The sequence below is a fragment of the Patella vulgata genome, chromosome 3 (assembly GCF_932274485.2).
Source record: "Patella vulgata chromosome 3, xgPatVulg1.2, whole genome shotgun sequence".
Taxonomy (NCBI): Eukaryota; Metazoa; Mollusca; class Gastropoda; family Patellidae; genus Patella; species Patella vulgata.
Window position 1 is genome coordinate 51918479 of NC_065881.2, and position 24145 is coordinate 51942623.

Here is a 24145-nt window from a genome sequence, read left to right on the forward strand (position 1 = left end):
TAGATCTCCATTAACTTGCTCGCCAGACACTCTGTAATCAGTAATTGTGTTCATGTGTGAAATGAAATTAAATCAACAGACACATAATGTTATTTACATTTCGTGTGATAATTCATAGTGGGTGAATTTTTCAATCATCTTGACAGATTTCTTTTAAAGTTGGACAATACTGAAATTTTAATTGTTACAGTCGTTAGACAAGAAAAATACCAATTTCTTAAAATATTCCATGACTGTAAGCATAATTTTTTTTTCTTTTTCATTATTTCAGTGATGATGTGTCTCAAACAGAAAAAGCCAAATTTGGAGAATTATGTCAGGTTAGTCCATTTAAATTTAAACAAAATGATTTAAAACTTTTGATATTCCACAATTCAAAATTATAAAGTGTTGAACGTCTTATTCGTCTGTACACAACTGTCTACACTCTACAGGCATAGGGGGCCAATCTCATCAGTTTGTAGAGGGGGGCAGGGGGGTGGGGGGCTGAGGCTATTTGCCAGAACATTTTCTTTGTCACTCAAATTTTCAGAATAAATCAGTCATTAACTAAAACGAATTTTCCACAAAGGTGTGATAGTTGTTTATTTTTAATTAATTACACAATTACACAACAATATAAATTTACAATATGTTAAGCAAAAAAAAAACCAACTTAATGTTGCCCATTCTCTGATGTCTGTGCCCGAAAAACAGAAATACATTGCCTGAAAAATGGCTCCTATGCCTATGTCACTGTTTTCATTAGCCCAGTTATGTAGCCCAGTTGGAGCAGAAAAATCGGACAATAAAAGTTAAAACACCATTCAATTTCTTATGCACTAACTGAGCTAATGCAGACGTACATACACCAACCAGACTGAAAATAGCTGAGGAAGTTTCTCAGCCAACACCTTGATTGAACCCAGGATCTGGTTATTAGCAAGTGGTATACTCACCGAGCAATATAAGGCAATTAGAAATAACTGTTAGTTGTAATTTTGCGCTAAAAAACCAATCCATAGTAATGATAATATTGCAGATACCCATGTCTGTTAGTCGTCCACAAATGTCATGGGGATGTACTAGAGGTTATCTTCTGATATTCTTGAAATTTATATGTTTACGTCAGAGACAAACAACCTATTGATTTTCAACAACACAGGGAACACAAAATGTCATAGGATTAATCAATCTGTTGGATAAGGAAAATATTATATGGTTGTTCTGTTGACTGGACATGCCAACAAACATGCCATACCAAATTGCCGAAGTCAATTATCAACTCAAAGACTAATGTTCCCAGGTCCTAAGTATTATGGATACAGCATTATTGCCCTCTGGATATGTAAATCAGTTACTGTCAGTGTCCTGTCCTGTTTTGGTGACTGGTGTATATGCTCGCTTTCATGTTATTACATGTAGTAATATCACTGCTTTCCAGTAGTACAAGGAGATAGATAATTCAGGCTAGTGACGGTATCCATTTTTCAAGAATAGAGAGCAGGGCCGGTATATAATGTTAATTCTGATATTACTTTTTAAATGACTATATCAGTATATCCAGTAGTGCATTATAGTTCATTCAAAGACTTTATCAGTAAATGATTTGGATTTTTATTTTTATGTATTAGGATTTACTAAAATCTAACACATATATCAATCACACAATCTGTTTTTGAATCAAGTGGCATAGTTTCCATCCTAAGCTTGTACGTGATATGTAGTAGACTCCCTCATACTGCTAAAGAGCATACAAGCAAGCGAATTATTGAAATAAAATTGCACCATATGCTAGTCAAAGAGTGTCCTAGTTTGTGTCGTAGATGTTCAACCCCATTTCTCTTTCCCTATCTCTGTTTTCAAATATGATATAGGAATTTGGGGTATTTCTGTCGATTGATCATGAGAAGAGCAAAATCATTGCCATTTAAATGTTACATTCCTACAATCATTAACTATGATTGGGGGAATCGCTTCAAACAGTGCTATATATGGAAGAAGAGGTGTCTTCTTGTTGAATTTGAAGAGTAATTGTATTCATGAAATCCAACTCTACACTAATTTAGAAATTCTGTCTGAAAATTGGGCAGAATCTTTGAAAACAATGAATAATTCAAAGGGAGAAGTTTATTTGTAGACTAATGGAATGAATAAAGTGGATCAATACACCATTAAAAACAACTGCCTTCCACCTAACAACTTTGCCCGCGTTGCCATGATAGAGAAAAAAAACATACATGTAGTTCTACAGAAACAAAACTTGGTGTTATTCTAGTTAACTATATCGAATTTACTTTTATATAATTTTCAAATGTCAAAGTTTGCATTTTCTTTGACTTGGTCTCAATAAATAGAATAAAGGATGAAATTGACTGATGATTGCCCTAAAATCATGTTATTGAATCTGCTAGGAATGGAATGGAATGGGGTTTGATGTCTCCTCAACACAATACTCTGGTCGATCTGTTGACAATTTCTTGTGAACACTCCACAGCTCAGACTTCTTGACAGATATTTTTTCGAATTTGCAGGGATTGTTCATTGGGTTTGGGTGGTATTGAAATACAGAATTTTTCAATTAATCATAAAGTCATCTAGCTGTTTTGTTCAAACTTGTCGGATTGTTTTTCACGGTTTAAGGGTATAAGAAAAAATCAAAATTTTCAAATTTTGAGGTCACAAATTTTGCACACATTAACCAATAAGGGCATATCTCGTGATACAGTAATATTAAAAGTTGGTGAGGGGAAAAATCCTATTGAATTTGAACAATTTTTGATCTTATATTTCAAAAAGCAATTTGGAGGGTTATCATTTCTGTTCAGAACACATCTCATAATCATAGTAAATTTACTATAATAAACATGTGATTATGTTAGTACTACACAGCAGACTCATTTTATTATGTGATTCATTAACTTTCAGCTTCTTTAATTTTAACATTTGAAACAAACATGATTAAAATATAATTTGTTTATTTCAGTATTCACCGGGTCGATTATGGTTTGCTAGATATGTTAATGGCCAGGTCAGTATTTTCACTTACGTCAATAGACACGTATCCTAGCCATCTTTCAATCTCTATATCATTCACTTCGCTGCATTCACCAAAAATCAATTGTTTGACTCAATGACAGTTTCTGGGATGAAATAAGCTAAATCTGTTTTTTATGTCATTTAAATATGGCAATTTTGTGGAGATTGGAAGAGATTATTGAAATATAAGAATTTTATATTTTGAATTGGTGGAGTTATGTGGGTTTGAAGTATGCTATTTATTAAATATGATAAGAATTTTAAAGAAAGAAATGCTATTTCCTGTTGGAAAAGGCTTTAGATTTTTCCTTTGCTACATTCTGATCGATACATGCTAAAAGAAGATATTAGAAATACAGATTTTCTTTTTAACCTCACTTTTTTTCAATAAATTGTCATTTCTCAGAACGTGAGAATATCCTGGATACTGTGGAAAGTTTTAATAGAGGTATAAAGTACAGCATCATTTGATTGTGATAAATTTAATTGGCACTGTATGTATTACACCATATAGCTGATTGGTGCTGATATGTCAATCAACTCCAAAACTTACTTTATTTGCTTGTTTTCTTTCTGAGTTCATTTAATATTGAATTTTGGCATATCATCTCATGGTTTGAAATCTGAAGATATATTTTTTGTCATCAAAAATTGTTCAATGGGATCAGTAAGGAAATGAAATGAAATGAAATGAAATGTGGTTTAACATCCTACTGTTCTGCTCCGACTGGGCTAATGATTCGAATGAAGATGGGGATCAGAAAGGAGAGAGAGAAAAATGGGGTTTAACGTCCACTCAACACAAACTAGGTCATTTCAATAATTCACTTATGCGCAGGGGTCTTTAGCAGTAGGAGGAAACCGGAGGACCAGGAGAAAACATGCGACCCTACTCGTTGTCTCAAACGACTGGGGAATCGAAACCACGCCAGTTGACTTAATGACAGACCTTATGATACAGTGCGCACAGGCTAACCATTTGGCCATCCAACCCCAGGGATCAGAAAGGACATGTTTAAGTTAATGAATGTAATAGTGTAGTGGGAGTTAATAAGAACCATTTGAAATTTTCAAGACTTACGAGGGCTGGCTGGAAAGTTCTAAGCCTATCTGTGAAAGACCTGTACAAAGTCGATGGTTTCCATTTATTTCTCTACATAGTCTCCTTCGAGATGTACATACTTTTGCCAACGATGTTGCAAGGCCTGGATTCTGGTCAGGAAGAAATTTTTTTCACCCACCCTAAAAAGTCGTTCACAGCTGACATGACATCATTACTAGGAAAATGACCACCGGCTAGTTCCTTTTTCATTTTTGGAATCTTGCATGACTGTAATAGCTTAGTTTCTCTTTAGATTAAGATAATATGAGACAGTTGATAGGTGATGGATGGCTTCCATTCATGCTGCTACACGTTTTATGTAACTTAGTCGTATTGGAAGTCTAATCCATGTTTACAAATCCGGCCAAAAAATTATCAAAACTGCAGATTGTCATGGGACGTCGGGGAATCTGACACGTTTCTGATCTGCTGTCAAGAGCTTTGGCACCCATCTTGCAGAAACTTTTGTCATTCTTAACTCGTTGGCAATAATGTGCTCAACTCCTATTAGAGTTGCCCACAGTATGTCGAGTGGTCAATCGTCGATCAGCCATCACCAGGTCATGCACCAGGGTAATGTTTTCTTGAATGGTTGCTATTGATGGCCTTTCAGGATGCGGGTCATCCTCAAGGCTCTCTCTGCCATGCTTAACTTTCACAACCCACTTCTTTACTGTGGAAAAGGAAGGGGGATCACCCCCTAAAATGGAGACCATGTTGGCATGTATCTGTATTGGGGTTAGTCCTTTCAGTTGCAGCTACTTGATGACTGCCCTATAGCCAGTTTTGTCCATTTCTCGTAATTTCAATGGGTAGGTTCACAAGATGGTCTGGTATGAAGACAATAATAACACTACAACTGCAGTTCTGATGTCCATGATTCATTCAATGATTCTACTTATTGCTGGCAAAAGTTTGTTTCAACCCAATTGATCTATCCTTTTCAGGTTCAGAACTTTTCAGTCGACCTCGTTGTGTTAAAGATTAATATGTAGAGCATGCAATAGTGTCTAGATGTCGAGTAGAAAATGTAGGTTCCATGGACACATTGGTAGTGCATAAAATGCCTTTACTGTTGGAATTCCTAGATCAGAGCTGGCAGGTAGCTGTTCAAGGAAAATTTTCTATTCTAGAATTCTGTTTATATGTGGTCCACCAGTGCTAAAAATAAGGTTCCTGGCAGAAATGGATGACAAATTGCCATGTTATTTTAACCATCAAATGGAATAATTCAATAGGAGTTTGTTGTGTAGTTTTTATAAATGTCTATAGCAAAATTATTTTGCTTTCTTTATATATAATAAATGATACTTTTATGACTGTAAGCTGTTTCTACATGAAAGCTTTATACTTAATATCTTGTATGAACGTAATAGCTTAGTTTCTCTTTAGTTTAAGATAATATTATGGTCTTATGGATAGCTTCCATTCATGCTGCTACATGTTTTTTGTAACTTAGTCGTATTGGAAGTCTTGGCTGTGAGAAGACATGTCTCGCTTTCGGAATATATAACTTCAAGATTTCTTTAGGTGATTTACCATTGCCAATCCGGATTCAGTGTTTGATCAAACTGGATATTTTTCGAAAGTATATTTTTAAAAAGATATAGTGCTTGTTGAAAAGTAATAATGTCAATGCATGATACAATTCTTATATAACCAAGAAAACCATCAGGATTTTTTAAGCCTTGTCTTCACTTGTCAGGAGTTGTGCCTATGGAGCTGAGAGGAAAATATGCTTAATCACTTGAACAGAATCAAAATAAAGGGGATCGTAGGGGATCTTTACAATCCCCTAACACTTGAACATCAAAGAAGAGTAGGCGGAAGCACTGTCCGAGCAAAATTCTCCCATTGAAATAAAAAAATTTTAATCAGTCAGTTTCACCTGACCATCTAAGATATATTGATTGATAGTTCTAACCTAGTGTGTCAGATTTTTTTGTGGTTGTATATTTTTGTTTTTTCAAAACACAGCAGGCAAATGCTTTACACAAAATTGAATTAAAATGGATGGTGTAGTTTATTTTATTGTTTTAACTGACTAAATTCCTAAAACCTGAATAATTATGTCAAATAATTATTTGTGGATTCAGAAATAAGAAAACTACCACAGACTTGATTTCTTTACAGAATGGATTGGAGCGTTATCACAGTTCTAGCCGAGATTAGGTTGAGAATGGTTAAGAAATTGCCAGCTGAAATCAATAGTATTTGTATTATCGATTGCTCACTTTCCCAAAAATGTCTGGGTTTAGTCTTAACACTTAAAACTAGTTCACGTAACCAGTATGCAACACACATGCAAGCCTATAGGGTAATTAGCTTTAATGAACATCAGTCTCAGTCAGTCAAATCAATTTAATTTCTATCTTTTTATTGTTTTCCTATAAGGACTATAATCTATAGTAGGCCTATTTCCGAGATCCAATAATAGATATTGACCAGTTGGAATGTCGATTCAGTTTAATCATATATTTGATATTCCATTTGCCCTAAAGAACATTGCATTCAAATAGGTACTTGCATTGCTTCATTTCAGAAAATATGTCAGGAAATGAAATCAAATCAAACAACCTACCTTTTTGCTCCAACCAGGCTAATGGCAGGAATACATGGTGCAGTGTGCTATGATTGAGAGGAGTTGGATGGCCGAAAGTTTAGCGCGTGACCGTTGTATCACAAGGTCTGTCATTGAGTCAACTGGCGTGGTTTCGATTCCCCGGTTGTACGTGGCAAGTAGGGTCGCCTGTCCAACCCCTTGGTTTTTCTCCGGGTCCTCCAGTTTCTTCCCACTGCTAACGACCCCTACACATAAGCGAATTGTTGAAATAAAATTGAACCATATATTAGTCCCAAAATGACCTAGTTTATTTTGAGTGGACGTTAAACCCCATTTCTGTCTCTCGCTAAAGGGAATTTTTGCATGGACAGCGGCAGTACTGTATATTCTATTTTCACATTCCAAATGTCAACATGGAGAAAAATGATTTTGAAAAAAAGAAAGATTTGAATAGTGTCCTTAAGTGTTTTAGAAATGAAATTGGGTTTAATGTCCTACTGTTTGCTCAGACTGGGCTTATGAAGACGGGCATACACAATGCAGTGTGCAATGAGGAAAATTTTGCTACAACAAGGAATATTTTACGTGCACGGTAATGTGTACACAGGAGCTCAGTTTTTTGTCCCATCCGATCGAATATACGTATGTTGTCGCTTCTGATGAACTTTTTTGGCCGACACCGGCATCAAACAGGTTACCTAGTCAAAGTCTTTCTCACTGATCCACCACAGTTCCCATGTGTTTCAGGAGAGTTTTTCATCTGATATTGATTATTAATATCTATCTGAAAATAAAAGATGGCTACCATAGAAATAGAATGATGTAGGAATAGGTAAAAATATAGTTTTCTTGAACAGGACGTGTACATGAACAGTCTTGTGTCATTCTAATATGTCCATATCTGAGATAAATGAAAGACATCCACTTGATATGGATAGCTTTCGTTGACAGGCTATCATTCATAGCTTGTGAAGCCTGAAAGTTAACGTTGCTAAATGTAGGGATTATGGTTTGACTTTCAGAGAAAGTTAACAAACAATTTCTATGTCTTCTTCACATTTCTTATTTTCACGTCTGGTTTGGAATCCAGCTACGCCTCTGCCAAGGTTTTTTTTACCAATGTTTAATGAATGTTCATTGCTTTATTTAAGACAAGGATGGAGGCGTTTTATTACTGTATTGTTAAGAGTATTTTTATACGCCCACATTTTCATGTAGATATATATTGTTGTTGCCCCTGTCTCTCCATCCTTCCATGTGTCCGTTCACATTTTGTTTGTGCACACTCTACAGGTCCCAATTTTTAACTGATTTTAACGGAACTTGAAATATAGGTGTATCTCTCAAAGATCCCGGTTCCTTTCGAAAATGGCATGTACTGGATCGTAACTTCGAGGATTATGGCCCCTGATTGTACAAAAAAAAACGTTTGTAGCTTGTGGACACTCTAGGGCTCACCATTTTTATACGATTTTGATGAAATTTGAAATATTTATAACCCAAAGATCTCGATATTCGTGCATATTAATCCCTAACTTCCTGGATTATGTAATACCAAGGTCGTGGACCCTCTAGAGGTCACAATTTTAATCCGATTTTAATGAAACTTGAAATACTTGTTTATAGCCCAAAGATCTTGGATCCTTTTGATATTCGTGCAATTCAGATCGTAACTTCCTGAATTATGGCCCTTGATTGTACGAAAAATTGTGTTTTTAGCTTGTGGTCGCTCTAGAGTTCACAATATATCACCGTTACAACCTAATGACGGTTGAGTGTAAATTTCATGAAAATCGGACCAAAACTGACGTTCAGAATGGTCGCCCCGCGTACGCAAATAGTGTAAATATATGGTATATCGAGGTTGTGGACCCTCTAAAGGCCACAATTTTGATCCGATTTTTATGAAACTTTAAATTTATGTTTATATCATGAAGATCTTGGTTCCTTTTATGGACCCGAATCGTTGCCATATTAAGAGAAAATATTATGGTTAAAATGGCAAAATTATCATAGTTAAATTGGTAAAAATGGCCATTTTCGAGATATTTCACTTGAGAATATCACATAACACTTAATACATTTTAATGGATATTTAACATCATGAAAATCACTATTAGTCCAATTTGTATCAAAACAAACATTGCTCAACAAAAATTAACAATGAAAAAATCTAGTTATGTTTTTTCCCACTCTATACTTTTCGCCTTTGCAAATTCAAGTTGTAAATTTTTCATCTTTGCATTTTCAACTATCAGATTTTCTCCATTGCATTTTCGACTACCACATTTTTTCCAATCTAACTGACCATATAAGGAAAGGGGCGTGTTTCCGAGTTCGGCCGAAGTTTACGTCATAATTCATCTGTTTTTATCGTCTGGACTAAAATTAATGCTCCCTGATAGGAACTATGGGCACACGATCTCATAAATCTACGTTGATATAAGTGGCTAATGCTTTCGAAGTTCTTCGGTTAGCTGAGTGAATGGTAATATCAGGAGGACGGCATCACACTTAAACAATTACACAATACAAACCCTGTGCACACGACATGCAATATAGGCTACACATATATTTCAAACAATAAGCAACAAACATATCAAATCAGTGAATGAATCCGGGGGCCAGCCATAAGCTTCCACTGTGCTGTAAGCCTACCGGATTTTGACTTATAAAAACACAAGCTTATTAAGTAATTATATAAAACAATATTTAACGTAATATGTAATTTGTAGGTAATTGATTAATTGTAGGTACCATATAGGTGTACTTTATTTGAAGTACTAGTCCGCCAACATCAAAAGATGATGCCACATCTGTATTTTTATTGAAGACCACCTAAAACTTATTAGGCCTATTGGCTACCGGATACTTGTTTAAAAAAATTCCGCTTTGCAAAGGTATAAAATGTTAAAATTTAATAACTATTACTTACTTGATACCATCCGACCATCAATAATGAGTCTTGTCAGAGAGACATAATATAGGCCTAATTGGCCCGATTTGTATTTTAATTAATATGACTTTTGTTTCTAGGTGTATTTTAATTGATATAACTTTTGTTTCTAGATTCGCATTATTTAACCCCCAGTCAATGTGAAAAGAACAAATAATTTATATCTTTACTTTCATGTTTCATAATACATTCGATTTTAATATTGAAAGTGGACAGGTTGGCTCTGCTGCATGGCCGAATGATTAGCATGTGCACGCTGTATCATAAGGTCTGTCATTGAGTAAACTGACTGGGTTTCGATTCCCCAGTTGTACGTGACAAGGAGTAGGGTCGTCTGTCCAACCACATGGGTTTTCTCCAGGACCTCCGGTTTCCTTCCACTGCTAAAGAACCCTACGCGCAAGTGAATTATTGAAATAAAATTGAACCTTGTGTTAGTCCCGAAATGACCTAGTTTGAGTTGAGTGGACGTCAAACCCCATTTCTTTCTTTCTTTCCTTATTGTTCGGAATTCGCATTTTTAGCTTGTGGACCCGCTAGAGGTCACAATTTGTATTCAGTTTTAAAAAACGTTTAAATATATCACTGTTACAGGTCAATGAAGGTTAAAGTTCGAATTTCGTAAAAATCTGACCAAAATTGCTGGACAAAATGGCTGCTCTTTGCATGCAAATAGTGTAAAAGTATCTAATACCAAGGTTGTGAACCCTCTTGAAGTCACAAGATTATAGCCCCTGATTGTATGAAAAGTCGCTTTGTTTTTTAGCTTTTTCTCTATCTATCTCTTGCAAAATGTGGGCGTATCTTGCCTGGCAACTGCTGGTTTGACATGGATATCAGATATTGAAAATTACATCTTTAGACAGATATAAAAACAGTGAGATCATTTAGAATCATTTTTAAGATATTTTTGTATCCATCATGTCATAATTTATATATTGTCTTAATAGCGTAATTTACATTTAGCATTTATAAAAAATTTATTCTGAAAATCCAGTTGGCTACACACTCTAATATTGCAGTAATAAATTTCCTCACCCAACCCTTGTTGGACCACTGAGTATTGGACAAAATGTCTGTTGGATCAACCATGTGCATCCGATATTCTCCTTATGATTAACAACCGTTTTCAAGTCTTTTTCTGATTGTAATAAATGCCATATTGAATCACCGCTGTGGGAATATTGTTTCGTGACATAGGGCTCATACTTAAGTTTCTCATGTGTTCTGTGTTGTAAAATATTAATATCAACTTGTCATTATTGGTACTTGATCGGTTTAGACATTTTACATTTAATGAATAGGAACAGCATTTATCCCTATTGAGTTCTTCTCACACATTTAGGTTATATTTTGTATCAACGACTTCTCACACATTTAGTTTAACATCCGTTACATTCTTTTTAAATATCTACATATACATATAGTTCCGACCAGAAAAATTATTAGGCAAAAATATACTTAAAAAAGAAAATGACAGGATGATATTCTTTATAGATCGGTGAATCTCACTGCAAACAACATTAGTTAAATTAGCTGTTAATACCCCAACTGTTCAGTATCAAATCACTTTTAATACAAGACTGCCATGGTGACTTTCTTGAGATATAATTGAATTCCTGGAGGCCTGTAGCATTTCCAGTGTCAGTTTGCAGAAAGTATAACCTCATCACAGAAATTTCTGACATGTTGCTATCTCTCCGTTCTAGTCTTAAAGTAAGCAAGACAAAATCAATAACTGAACTTAGTGAAATATTATTTCCGCCATGCATACATTTATGATTGATCAGAGAATCATATACCCCTAAAAATATTCCTCAAATTAAATAGGTTTCTGATCATTTTTCTTGCCTTATTAAATTTAGTCTGTTGTGTTTGAAGGAGCTAAATCGCTAGCATTTGGGACCTAGAAATTGACAAAAGTGGGTCGCAACGCATATAATACTGTAATATTAATGTATATAAACTGATTTACATTCAATGGTTTCCGTTTTTACTCCAATTTCAAATCAGTTATGTTCGGCGAAATAAGCCAGCAGTCTCAAGCGAGTGCAAATTTCTAGTGTCTGGTTATTCCAGTCTACATACGCCGTTTGATTTGGTGCAATGTGTCTAGCCTCGTCCCTCGAGTCTCTTAATACAACTGGGGCTGAAGCGCATTATGGTACACGATTCGTGTACCAATGGTAAAATGGTTATTTTGTCTTAAATATTGGATATCAAAAGCCCATCTTTTTCCGGTAAGATCACAACATGAATGTTGATTTAATTTGACAAATACTTCGTGTTTTCAATGTTGAAGATTTTGGATGATATTGAGTTAGAGACTTGGCTACTTTAAATACTGTAATATATGAAATTGATCTGACCTGAAGGAGGTCGACATATACTCTTGTATCATATTCTGAAGAAATGTGTCTGTTAATTTTTATGTTTTCATGTTTGATTTTATTCTTTTTATACGTCCAAATTTTTAATTAGGTCATATATCGCTATCACCCCAGTCTTGGATATTTCATTTTGATATAATTAAACATTGCCACCATTCTGCCAACCAGTCTGTTTGTTGTCCTGATTTCTTGTTGGCACAATAGACACTAGAATGATCCATTTATATATATATTTTTCTACACCCACATTTTCATGTGGACGTATATTGTCATCGCCCCTGTCCATCCACAATCTGTGGACACTCTACAGGTCACAATTTTTATTTGATTTTGACGAAACTTAAAATATAGGTCTATCTCCCAAAGATCTTGGTTCCTTTCGATATTGGCGTATATCGGACCATAACTTCATGGATTATGGCCCCTGATTGTACGAAAAATCACGTTTTTAGCTTGTGGACACTCTAGAGGTCACAATTTTCATCTGATTTTGATGAAACTTGACATTAATAACCAATGTAAAAATGGTTGAATATATCACCGTTACACTTTAATGACGCTTGAGTTTGAAATCGGACCAAAACTGCCGGACAAAATGGCCGCCCCTTGTACGCAAACAGTGTAAAAATATTTTGAAGAAACTTGAAATACATGTTTATAACCCAAAGATCTTGGTTTCTGTCAAAATTCGCACATATCGGATTGTATCTTCCTGAATTATGACCCTTGATTTGTACGAAAAATCACGTTTTTAGCTTGTGGTCACTCCAGAGGTCACAATTTTTGTCTGATTTTAAAAAAAGGTTTGAATATATCACCGTTACACCCTAATGATGGCCGAGTTAGAATTTCGTTAAAATCGGACCAAAACTACCGGACAAAATGGCCGCCCCTCATACACAAATAGTGTAAAAAATATGGTATATCAAGGTTGTTGACCCTGTAGAGGTCACAATGTTGATCCGATTTTGATGAAGCTTGAATTATATCTTTATAACCCAAAGATCTTGGCTGCTCTCGTAAATCGCGCATATCAGCTCATAAATTCCTGAATTATGGCCCATGATTGTACGAAAAATCACTTTTTGTTTAGTTTTTTCTCTATCCATCTCTTGCAAAATGTGGGTGTATCCTGCCTGGCAGCTGCTGGTTAAAATTTACTGCTGGTGTTCTGATGCAATTCTAAGACAAAAACTTCAAATTAAACACATGGGCTTTAGATCATAAGGTCTGTCATTGAATCAAGTGGAGTGGTCTTGATCCCAGGCTTGTACATTAAAAGGAAGCGGCACCTGCCCACCCTCATGGGTTTTCTCTGAATCATTCAGTTTCCTCCCACTGCTAAAAATCTCTATGGGCAAGCAAATTATTGTTAGTCCCAAAATGACCTAGTTTGTATCGAATGGATGGAAAAACCCTATTTCTCTTACTCCATGTAATGATAGAAGAAAAAAAAAATAACCATATATATTTTCTTTAGAAATGATCAAGTGATGTGTTGATAAGACAAAAAATAGCCTTTCCATTTTGTTGTCAATCAATGATTTATAGCATTGTCAGTGAAATCATTAGAATGGCTTCCAATCCACTTTTTAGTGTTGTTTTCTAACTGTATGTATAAAGGGTTGTCCAATTTATGATTTCCATTTGCCATTTTGTAAAGAGATCAGAGTTGTTAATCTTACTATTGGGAAATACCAACTTTAAATGGCATTTTAGACGCAATCTATGAACATCCCTTTTTCTAGTCAATTATTAGGCCTATTGCTATGATTGCTTCTTGTATTTCAATACTTGATTGCTCAAATGACTGAGTAAGCAAAAACCAACTTGGTAGCGCATTTAAAAGATGTCTTGAAAGGACTATGTATATGAATTGTACATGTAAACATAAGAAATAAAATTAGTCTTAAGTTATGGCTAATGTCCACCAAACATGAGAACAGCAACTGCAACAAAAAATAGAAACAGTTGTTGTAATATTGAAATAAATTTTGTGCACCGATGTCAACCAAGGACATAATGAAACTGCACAGATTGAACGTGATGCAATCAAAAACAGTCTTATTTCTATAGGACTGTGAAATTTAGTGGTGGATTTTTAGCCTATCATAGTAGCCTCTTTTGTTTTATTCCAAGGAAGGAAGAATATAAACTAAACCAAATGAAGAATAGTTTTGACAATTTATTGTTGGCAATAATTGCAGTTGTCATTGTCACGTCTGGTAAGCATTGGCCATTCGTCTTGAAATTCTATTCCACATATTCGTTCTCTGGGATATAACATTGTAAATAAGAAAAATTTTGGTTTTTTTTTTTCAATCTTGTCTTTTTGTATTTTCAGCGAGTTCATAGTAAAAAAGTTGATGAACAGATATTTTTTAGACTTGTACAATATTTTGCTGTGTGTCTTTTTGAATGTAATGAAGCTGAAGATTATTCCCCTGCCAAAACATTAATGAATATGTGTTTTACATTCTACTTACAAGGTAAATACATTCATATTTTTATCATCCTTTTATTGTTTTCAGTTTTGAGTTTTAATTCAAAACTGGTTCAGAACAGAAATCTCATATTCCGTGCATATGACATTTGACGTAGTATTATTTTGGTTATCTACATTTTGTGTTTACCGTTGTATTAAGCGTGCTATTCAAAGTATGAATCATGCATACAAAACTATAGCTTAAGTCTATCCGAAGATAACACTGCTATATATCATGATTATGCAAGTTAATTTCCCAGTATTTCAGAAAATGATTTAATGTGATATGAAATGTAATTATATTTTGATCACACCCACTTAAACAAATTAAATATGCAGTAAGATTTCACTGTTCATTTGAAGTGGCTCGGTGTGTCATGTCATGTATTATAAGGTCCATGGTCATGTAAATGATTCAAACCGTGACTCAAGCACCCTTCCTGTATATAAATTGATGCCTACTTTTCTGCACCAACCGGCTAATCAAGACGGGCATATGCCATACAGTGTACTATGAGGGAAATTTTCCAGACATCGGCACTACAGCCTTTTCTTATTTTGAATTTCAATGGTCAAGAGTTCTTTTACGCACATGGGACCTTTGTCTTTTATCCATATGAACAACTAGGCATTGTTCTTTGCCATGACCTCTGTCCTGTCCTGTACCACTGACCTGTCCTTAACCCTTGACCTGGGGAAAGCTCGCTGGAAACTCCTTCGCCTAGGTTACACCGAGATCAGACCCTGCGGATCTCCTAGTAAGTTAGACAAAACCTCACTTCGTGAGCCACCTGTATACATGTACGTAGAAACGTTTCATCTGTAGATCATCTGTCTAGGGATATCATTTATAATCATTTATACAAATAATAGGTCAACAATCAGAAGTAAGCTCACATTAGCTTACCCTTCAAATCATGTGAATTATTTTATGTCGAAATTGTCAACAAAACAGTGCTTGTGTTATTGTAAATGTCACAAACATATGTGCAGTATATATATAGCGTTAATGCTTACTGTCACAACTTGACATTACAGTTATCATATAACATTAAAACTGATTGCTTATAGCCACAGAAAAATTACTTAAGATTAGGTTTGGTGATTTGATTAATTGATAGTTTAACATTATAAATACTCTTGACAGGCTGTATTGATTCTTTATGAAATGAAATGAAATGGGGTTTAACGTCCTACTGTTCTGCTCCTATACTGGGCTAATGAAGACGGGCATACGCCATACAGTGTGCGATGAGGGAAATTTTGCCCGGGCAGCGGCACTATCGCCTACTCTTATATCGAATTGCAACTGCCAAGGGATCTTTTACATGCATTCCAATGTATACAGGGGACCTCGGTTTTTCGTATCATCCGAAGGACTAGACAGCTGTCCTTGTCAGGCCCTCCGTTCTGCACCACTGACAAGGGGAAAAAACGTCGGAAAATCCGGATGAACTTTCTCGGCCAATGCAGGGATCGAACACCCGCCCTCCAGGCTAGCGAGCCAGCGTCTTAACCACCTAGCCACCGTGGCTCCCTTGATTCTTTATCCATTGAAATCTGAACAGATCGACACTTGACCAAGAGACATAAGTATTGAAGTACGGTTACCCATCATTGTCTAAAACAAATGTTGGCATGGAATCTGGTGATCTTTGTCAGTAATTTTGATAATACAAGTGAAATATTCCTAAGCTGGAAAGTATGCATAGATAGTGTATGAATAAAGACTTATTTGGATCAATCTTCGAAATAGATCATTAATCATTTGTAGAATATTTGGTTGCACTATACCAGGAACTTTTAAGAGAACCCTCATGGAACCTAGGTCGAGCATGTTAATGTCTCTAAAAATGATCTTGTATATGTATGTGTACCTTTGAATTAAATTCCCATGTCAAATTTGGTAACATCAGAATTATCTCTATGAAAATTTTATTTTTTTTAATGTTAAGGGCGTTGAGCAGTCTAAAATACACATTTTAAAGCTAGCACTGTAATTTTTGTTGATAAGATAGATAGATAAGATAAGATAAGATTTTATTGTATCATAACACCCATTTCAGGCCGCATACAATTCATATACATGACATAAGGAACATGACATAAAATAAATAGCAACATACATACATGTATATATATTTATAAGAATACGAAACATAAAATACAATGGTACATGTTAAAAGTGAAAATATCTATCAGAAACATTTAAAAAATGTATAGATGTCAAAAAGATAAAAAATAAAATGTGAAATTTTGCCTTGTAATACCTTATTAAGTTGAGGCTTGATTTCTACATTGAAATGCTTTATATATATAATGACATACACTCACAGAAACTGAAGGGGGAGGGTCAAATAGATTTTCAAACATTATGGCCAAATTGTTGTTACTGAATGTAGCAGAAAGAATATTTAGCCTAAGAGATTGATACTGTGGACATTCAATTAAGAAGTGAAATTCGGTTTCTGCTTTAGAGAGGGAACAGAGTGCACATAGTCTCATATCAGGGGGGACGTTCTTATACCAGCCCCTCTCTATTTCTAGTTTATGGGAACTCAATCGTAGTGCGGTCATAGCAGACTTGAAGTTTTTATTGTGTACATGAAGCAAATAATTAGCTGGATAGTCTAGTAGATTTTACAGTGCCATAAGTTCTAAGTTTTGAATTGCCAGAAATATATTCGGTTTTATAAATAGTATTGAATTGGGACCTTATGGCCGTTTGAATGTTAGATTTTGAAAGTTGCAAAGGAGATAAATTGAACTGGTCCATGAGGGAGGATATTTCTGGGATTGGATTTGCCTATTTCTACATCTGCCCTCTGTTTGCCCCCCAAATAATTTTAGAAAATAAAAAAAGTATTTGTGATACGTTTCGGTAATCAATACCTTCTACGGTGAATAAATCCCACATCCCCACTCAGTCATAAACTTGCATGTTGTAGAGCATTTCTGACAGTCTATTTTTCAAAATTTTCTTGGCGAGGTCCACAATGGACTCAATACTTTGGCGCTCACAAGGGGAAATCGTTGAGGTTCGCAAGTCCGTTCGTTTGACATTTTGTTCTCTAGTCGGATAAACTAGTGATCAGGCGATGGACGGTATCTGATCAGAATTTATCTCGACGATCGGTGCCTGACAGAATACTGTAAGACAGCATTTCCGGCAATCTATTTTTCAAAATTTTCTAGGGGAGAACTCCCTACTTTGACGCTCATGAGTGGGCTTCGTCGTGATTCGCAAGTCCGTTTGTTTGACACTTTACCTCATCGATCAGTTCCTGAAATACTGCCAGGCTGCATTTCCGGCAACCTGTTTTTCAAAATTTTCTGTTGGAGGCCCCCTACCCCTAGTTGAAGCTCATGCCTTTGCCCCCTTAACCTTGGACTTTGCCCCAGCTTTGCCCCTCCAATCATCGACGGCTCGCGCCGACACTGGCGGCGGATAGTAACAGATTTGTACGTTTTATGTCGGGTGTATTTAATCTTTTATAAAATAGCAACATTCGTTGGTAAATATCAATTTGAATTGGGAAGATACCTAGTTCAGCCAATGATATGACATTCTTTGTTATTTGGGGTGATAAACTGCATATTAATCTACAAAAAAATACCAATTTTATTTACCATCGATGTTTCAAACTTGGCCCAAAAGCATGATAATAAAGGGTGTTGATGACAACAAAAGTTGAAATTTCGGCCTAGCCTCGATCATTATTACTAAAGTCTGTATGATAAAAAACATAGTCTCGATCATCCATTTCATGATTAAATTATGAATGGAAGTCGAGCAGCAAATGGGATCATAATCCAGTAAATATCGCAGGCTAGCGATGCCATCGAGAGTTGATTATGGTCTGGATAAGTTAATTAATGTCTAATTAATAATTTAGATAACATTTCAGGCCTAAAGAAAGACCTGCATTTGGCAGATTTAGCTCTTGCATAATGTATGTTTGATATACATTCTTAATTCAATGTACAAATGACCAGCTGGCTCATGTTTATTTACAACACGGTTCAATCAACATGCTGACTGGACTTCAAATAAACATACATATAAGGATATGATACTATGGCAGAAACATTGTTAACATGACCTTTCTTGTCTTGAATTGTTATACATTGTAGATTATAAACGTGTGAGGGAAATAATACTTCGAAACTTGAAAAATGCCACATGATGTGTGTGTAATTGAAGGTTGTAGCAGTTCAGCAAAAAGACCTATATTACTGCCTTGGTTTCATAAATTTGAAAAGGATGAATTGTTACAGATACTACTAGATAGAGTGGATTGTGTCTACAAATAATTCAAAACCTCACTGGCCTACAGTTACAGTCAGGGATTAACAAGAACAAACTGTGGTTAGATAGTTTTTGTCACAAACCTCTAATAAATATTTGGTCACCATGACTTCACATTTGGGAAGATTTAAAGTGTTTTAGATAATTGGCAAAATTGTTTTATGGTTAGGGCTAAATTTGTGACTTTAAGTGAAGATGTCTTGATTAATTATCAATGGAATTGGATGAAATTGGTGTAAAGTGTATATAATCATACTAGCTTCAAGTACTTGCCACTTTTATATGGTCATTTCATGTGCTTTTGAAGCTTACTTAAAATGTTATGTTCACGTAAGTTCAAACGAGCTGTGTGCTAAAATGTCAAATTAACAGGTCTAGTGAGTGTTGCATGCACTTTGTAAGGGCCCTTGAGAATAATTGTGTTATTCAATTCTTAAAATGCATAAAATGAGCTTACTTACTGCATGAGTGTGAATGTTTTTTTTAGCTCTTATACAACAGATGTAATTAAATATCTTTTATTGAAAAGAAACATTAAATATGCATGTACATAGCATGTTCATGTTACAGAGTGCTTTAAGATAAATTCAGTTGATTGATTTTCTGGAAAAATGATACACAATAGGCTTCCCAGGTTATTAAACTAGCTGAAATCTAAACAATCTGAAGATCTAGCAGTGGCTACATAAAAACAGACAAAGTATCGAGGATTGGAGTTGGGCAGTACCTATACAGAAAGGCCATATTTTATGATTTATCTTCCCATAGACCATTAAAAACTCACTAGAATAGATTGACTTACTCTTTTCATTGACAGATTTTAAATAAATATTTTATGTGGATGAAAAAGGACAATGTATTTGATCTGTCCCTGAATATCCTCCCCTCTCCATCACCACAAAAAAATGAGATTTAGTACAAACACAAATTTCCATTTTAATCCTTTCAAATGTATCCATCATTATCATGAATAAGGTTTTTTGTACTTGATTGGACAGTTGAAAATGATTTTCCTTGTATTCCTTTGTCAATCAATGAAAATTTTATTTCTAATTACTAACCCCATTTCCTATTTTGAAAATGTATCCCTAATCAAAACATATAAACACTAGATACATATTTACATGGCATTACCGAACAGTTGAATTTTAATCAGTATAATCCATTTACAAATTATAATAATATAAATCTTAAAGATATATATTCAAATTCATTTCCATACAACAATTTAAATTTATAGTTTTAACCAATTATACTGATGTATTCTAAAGCAAAATGAGAAATTATTCATATAAACTAATAAAATAAAACTGGTATTGACTTTCTGAAGTGACATTAAAATGTCAATGCATTACCAATAACATACAAATAAAGTATGGAAACACTCTACTACAGCAAGGAGAAAATAATTGTCCTTGTATTCCTTTGTCAATCGAGAAATGGGAAAATTTCATTGCAAGATACATTATTATACGACATTTTTATGTGGACGTATATTGTCGTCGCCCCCGTCCGTCCGTACGTCCGTCCACAATTGTTTGTGAACAGTCTACAAGTCACAATTTTTATCCGATTTCAATGAAACTTGAAATATAGGTTTATCACCCCAAGATCTCGATTCCTTTCGATATTGGCATGTATCGGACCGTAACTTCATGAATTATGGCCCCTGATTGTACGAAAAATCACGTTTTTAGCTTGTGAACACTGTAGAGGTCACAATTTTTATCCAATTTTGTTGAAACTTGAAATGTAAGTTTATAACCCAAAGATCTCAGTTCTTCTCGATATTCACGCATATCGGACCGTAACTTCCTGAATTATGGCCCCTGATTGTATGAAAAATCACGTTTTTAGCTTGTGGACCCTATAGAGGTCATAATTTTTATCCGATTTAAAAAATCGTATTATTATATCACTGTTACACCCTAAGGACGGCTAAGTTCGAATTTTGTGAAAATCGGCCCAAAACTGACAAATATCGTAAAATATGGTATATCAAGGTTGTGGACCCTATAGAGGCCACAATTTTAATCCTATTTTGATGAAACTTGAAATGTAAGTTTATAATCCAAAGAACTCGGTTCCTTTCGATATTCGCACATATCGGACCGTAACTTCCTGATTGTACGAAAAATTGAGTTTTTAGCTTGTGGACCCTATAGAGGTCATAATTTTTATCCGATTAAAAAAAACGTATCATTACATCACCGTTACACCCTAAGGATGACTGAGTTCAAATTTTGGGAAAATCGGCCCAAATCTGACAGACAAAATGGCCGCCCTTCGTTCTCAAATAGCGTAAAAATATGGTATATCAAGGTTGTGACCCTATAGAGGTCACAATTTCTATCCGATTTTGTTGAAACTTGAAATGTAAGTTTATATCCCAAAGATCTTGGTTCCTTTTGATATTCGCACATATCGGACCGCAACTTCCTGAATTATGGCCCCTGATTGTTCGAAAAATCACGTTTTTAGCTTGTGGACCCTATAGAGGTCATAATTTTTATCCGATTTAAAAAAACGTATAATTATATCACCGTTACACCCTAAGGACGGCCCACAATGGACAGACAAAATGGCCGCCACTCGTTCTCAAATTGCGTAAAAATATGGTATATCAAGGTTGTGGACCCTATAGAGGTCACAATTTTTATCAGATTTTGTTAAAACTTGAAATGTAAATTTATAACCCAAAGATCTCGGTTCCTTTTGATATTTGTGCATATCGAATTGTAATTTCCTGAATTATGGCCCTTGATTGTAGGAAAAATCACTTTCGTTTTAGCTTGTTTTCTATCCATCTCTCGAAAATGTGGGCGTATCCTGTCTGGCAGCCGCTGGTTTTGAATAATTCTACAAATATGTTTTTAGAAAACAAAACTATCTTTGTATTTGATTTGGCTTTCTTGTTAAAATACAGCTTCCTTCATGGGAATTTCCTGAGTTTGTGGTCATCCTTGACTTAGATATTTTACTCTGAATAATTCTATAAATATTTTTTTTTCTTTCAAAACTCTCCTTTCCAGAAAACAAGCTTTCTTTGTATTTGTGTTGGTTTCCTCTTGATGCCATTGCCCAATGTTTCTTGTTCGGACACAATTCTTAAAGTGCTAAGTGCATTATGATTACCATCAAAGTGCTTTGTTCTGTGGAGTAATGAGTTCTGGAATGTTTGAGAAAGTTTAGTCAGGTGTTCATTGATTGGCTGTTTATATCCGCTTGCAGGTTGATGGAGCGTTTATACCAAACATATAATCAATCAATGATGATGGTTAATAGAATAGAAACCAGTAGAGAAATTGATTGTTAATCCCACAAAATTTACCAAAGGTTTTTTTTTTATTTTATTGTTAGATAACACGACCACCTCCATTGATAAAATCACAATCATGCATTTATACTTTTTTTTAATTGATATGTGGGCTTTTAGTTCATTTTTTTATGGGAATTATTGGCTTTTCCATATTGTCTAAATGAAAACCATCCCAGAGAAAAATCAAACACATGAATATGAAGTGCTAGTTGAACCTGGTTATGGTCATCTCACTTCACTTTTCTGTTTTTAAGGACTTAATCTGGTATTGGCACAAGGATGACATGTTTTCCCAGGTGGCGTGCTGTTATTTTGCCTGATCAGGAGGACCCCTCCCGACACTCGATAGACCTGCACAAGGGGAACATGTGATGTGGGCTCACAGCTTCACTCGGACAGTCAATCAGGGCTCCCCAGATGACGCATTAATTCACTGCATTTTACGCTACTGTCATTGGTTGTGGAGAGGCTCTTGATGTTGGGGGTTCAGGGTCCGTGCAACACTAGGCTTCATTGTCGATCCAGTACTGGTTTAACATATTTCTTTTCTGCACCAACTGAGCTAATCGTTTTCTCAGACAGTGGTTGTAACACAGAATTATCTTATATAGTTTGATGGACAAAATTTGAATTATTTTGTGAGGTTATCATGAGTACTAGCTGAAATAAAAAAAAATCTTTTGTTTTTATAAATCTTTATCAGTCAACAAGTAAGTAGATCGATTTTCCACCCACTCAAAAAATAATATTGCTACATTTTAGCTCCTTGATAGCATTATTCTTTGGACAAGTAACAAATCATATTCATCACAGATATCCTACTTGATAATCTCTTATTACATCTCATATTATCGGTTTTAATTTTATTATGGTGATTTACTAGTATTTGTAAATAGGCAATTATATCATAAAACAGGATAAACAATAATGATATATGATAGTTGATTATTGATTCGGGTAAAAAATTGATTTGAATTATTGCCAGACTATTATTATAGCAATAATACAGAGGAGATAGTTCTACATGAAAGCAGGTTGTCTAAATATGATTGAATATGCTCCAGTATGAAATATGTGTTTAATCTAAACATATTAATAATTCCCAAACAAGCAAACATGTGGGAATCAATGATTCATTAATACATGTACAACTCTTTTTCACCAAATATTAAAGCTAATATTTCAAGTTTTTATTATTACATGTAGCTTTCCATGAAACGCGATGAGAATTATTCGCTCAATTGAGCAAAAAGATTGGTAGTTATAGACTCTTTAGTTTGTATTCATTTTATGTTGCCAAATGTTCACAATAATTGATAGTTTTTGTATCAAAATTTAATGATTAATTAGATTATCTATAGAAGGTATAACACATATTTTATCAAAACAAATATTTAGGTAAAGGTTGAATATGATTAATAAATTGACAATATTTTAAATTTAAGAAGTATCTTATTCTGTTAGCCAGTGGATTTAACCAGCATTGGTGACTGTGTGTATTCATAACCTATATATGTTACTCTTACAAATAGGGATATTTTAGTGCCAGCTAGTGTTCAGGAGATTAGGATTGTTGATTGGGTAATCAAGTTTAGTTTTTTGTTGATCATCAATGAAGCCGCCACAGCGGGTGTTCTGTTAACAACTGAATTAAAATAAGGTATTGCGTGTACAATAGGTCTATTGTTATTTTCAGGTACCATAACGGTATCAAAATATGAGTCCCTAATAGAATGATAGAAATTTCAATTTCATTGGCAAGAAATGGTTACATTCACTTTTGTGCATTTTGGCGGCGATGTAATTAAACAATGTCAGACTGTTTTTCCCATTCGAGGATCGTCGCATTTTGGCTCGTTGGTCGTTTTAATTTTTTTCGTCCCATGGTGATGATATTGCCAAAATCAAATTTTTATCGTCCGCAGTATCTGGGCCAATCAGCAAACGAGTTGTGTAGACAGCATAGCAACAAGCGGAGTTGTTTACATTTTTTAGGGGTTTTA

The 24145-nt window shown here is 34.8% G+C and overlaps 1 protein-coding gene across 1 annotated transcript in view; it reads left to right on the forward strand.

Annotated features, from left to right (window-relative positions):
- The window catches only part of LOC126816096 (uncharacterized protein KIAA0513), a 63888-nt gene that overhangs the window by 15652 nt on the left and 24091 nt on the right, over positions 1-24145 (forward strand). Inside the window, exons 2-4 of the mRNA XM_050542291.2 lie at positions 272-320; positions 2966-3010; positions 14374-14518. Coding sequence (XP_050398248.1) covers positions 272-320; positions 2966-3010; positions 14374-14518 — 239 coding nt within the window. The remainder of the gene's footprint in view (positions 1-271; positions 321-2965; positions 3011-14373; positions 14519-24145) is intronic.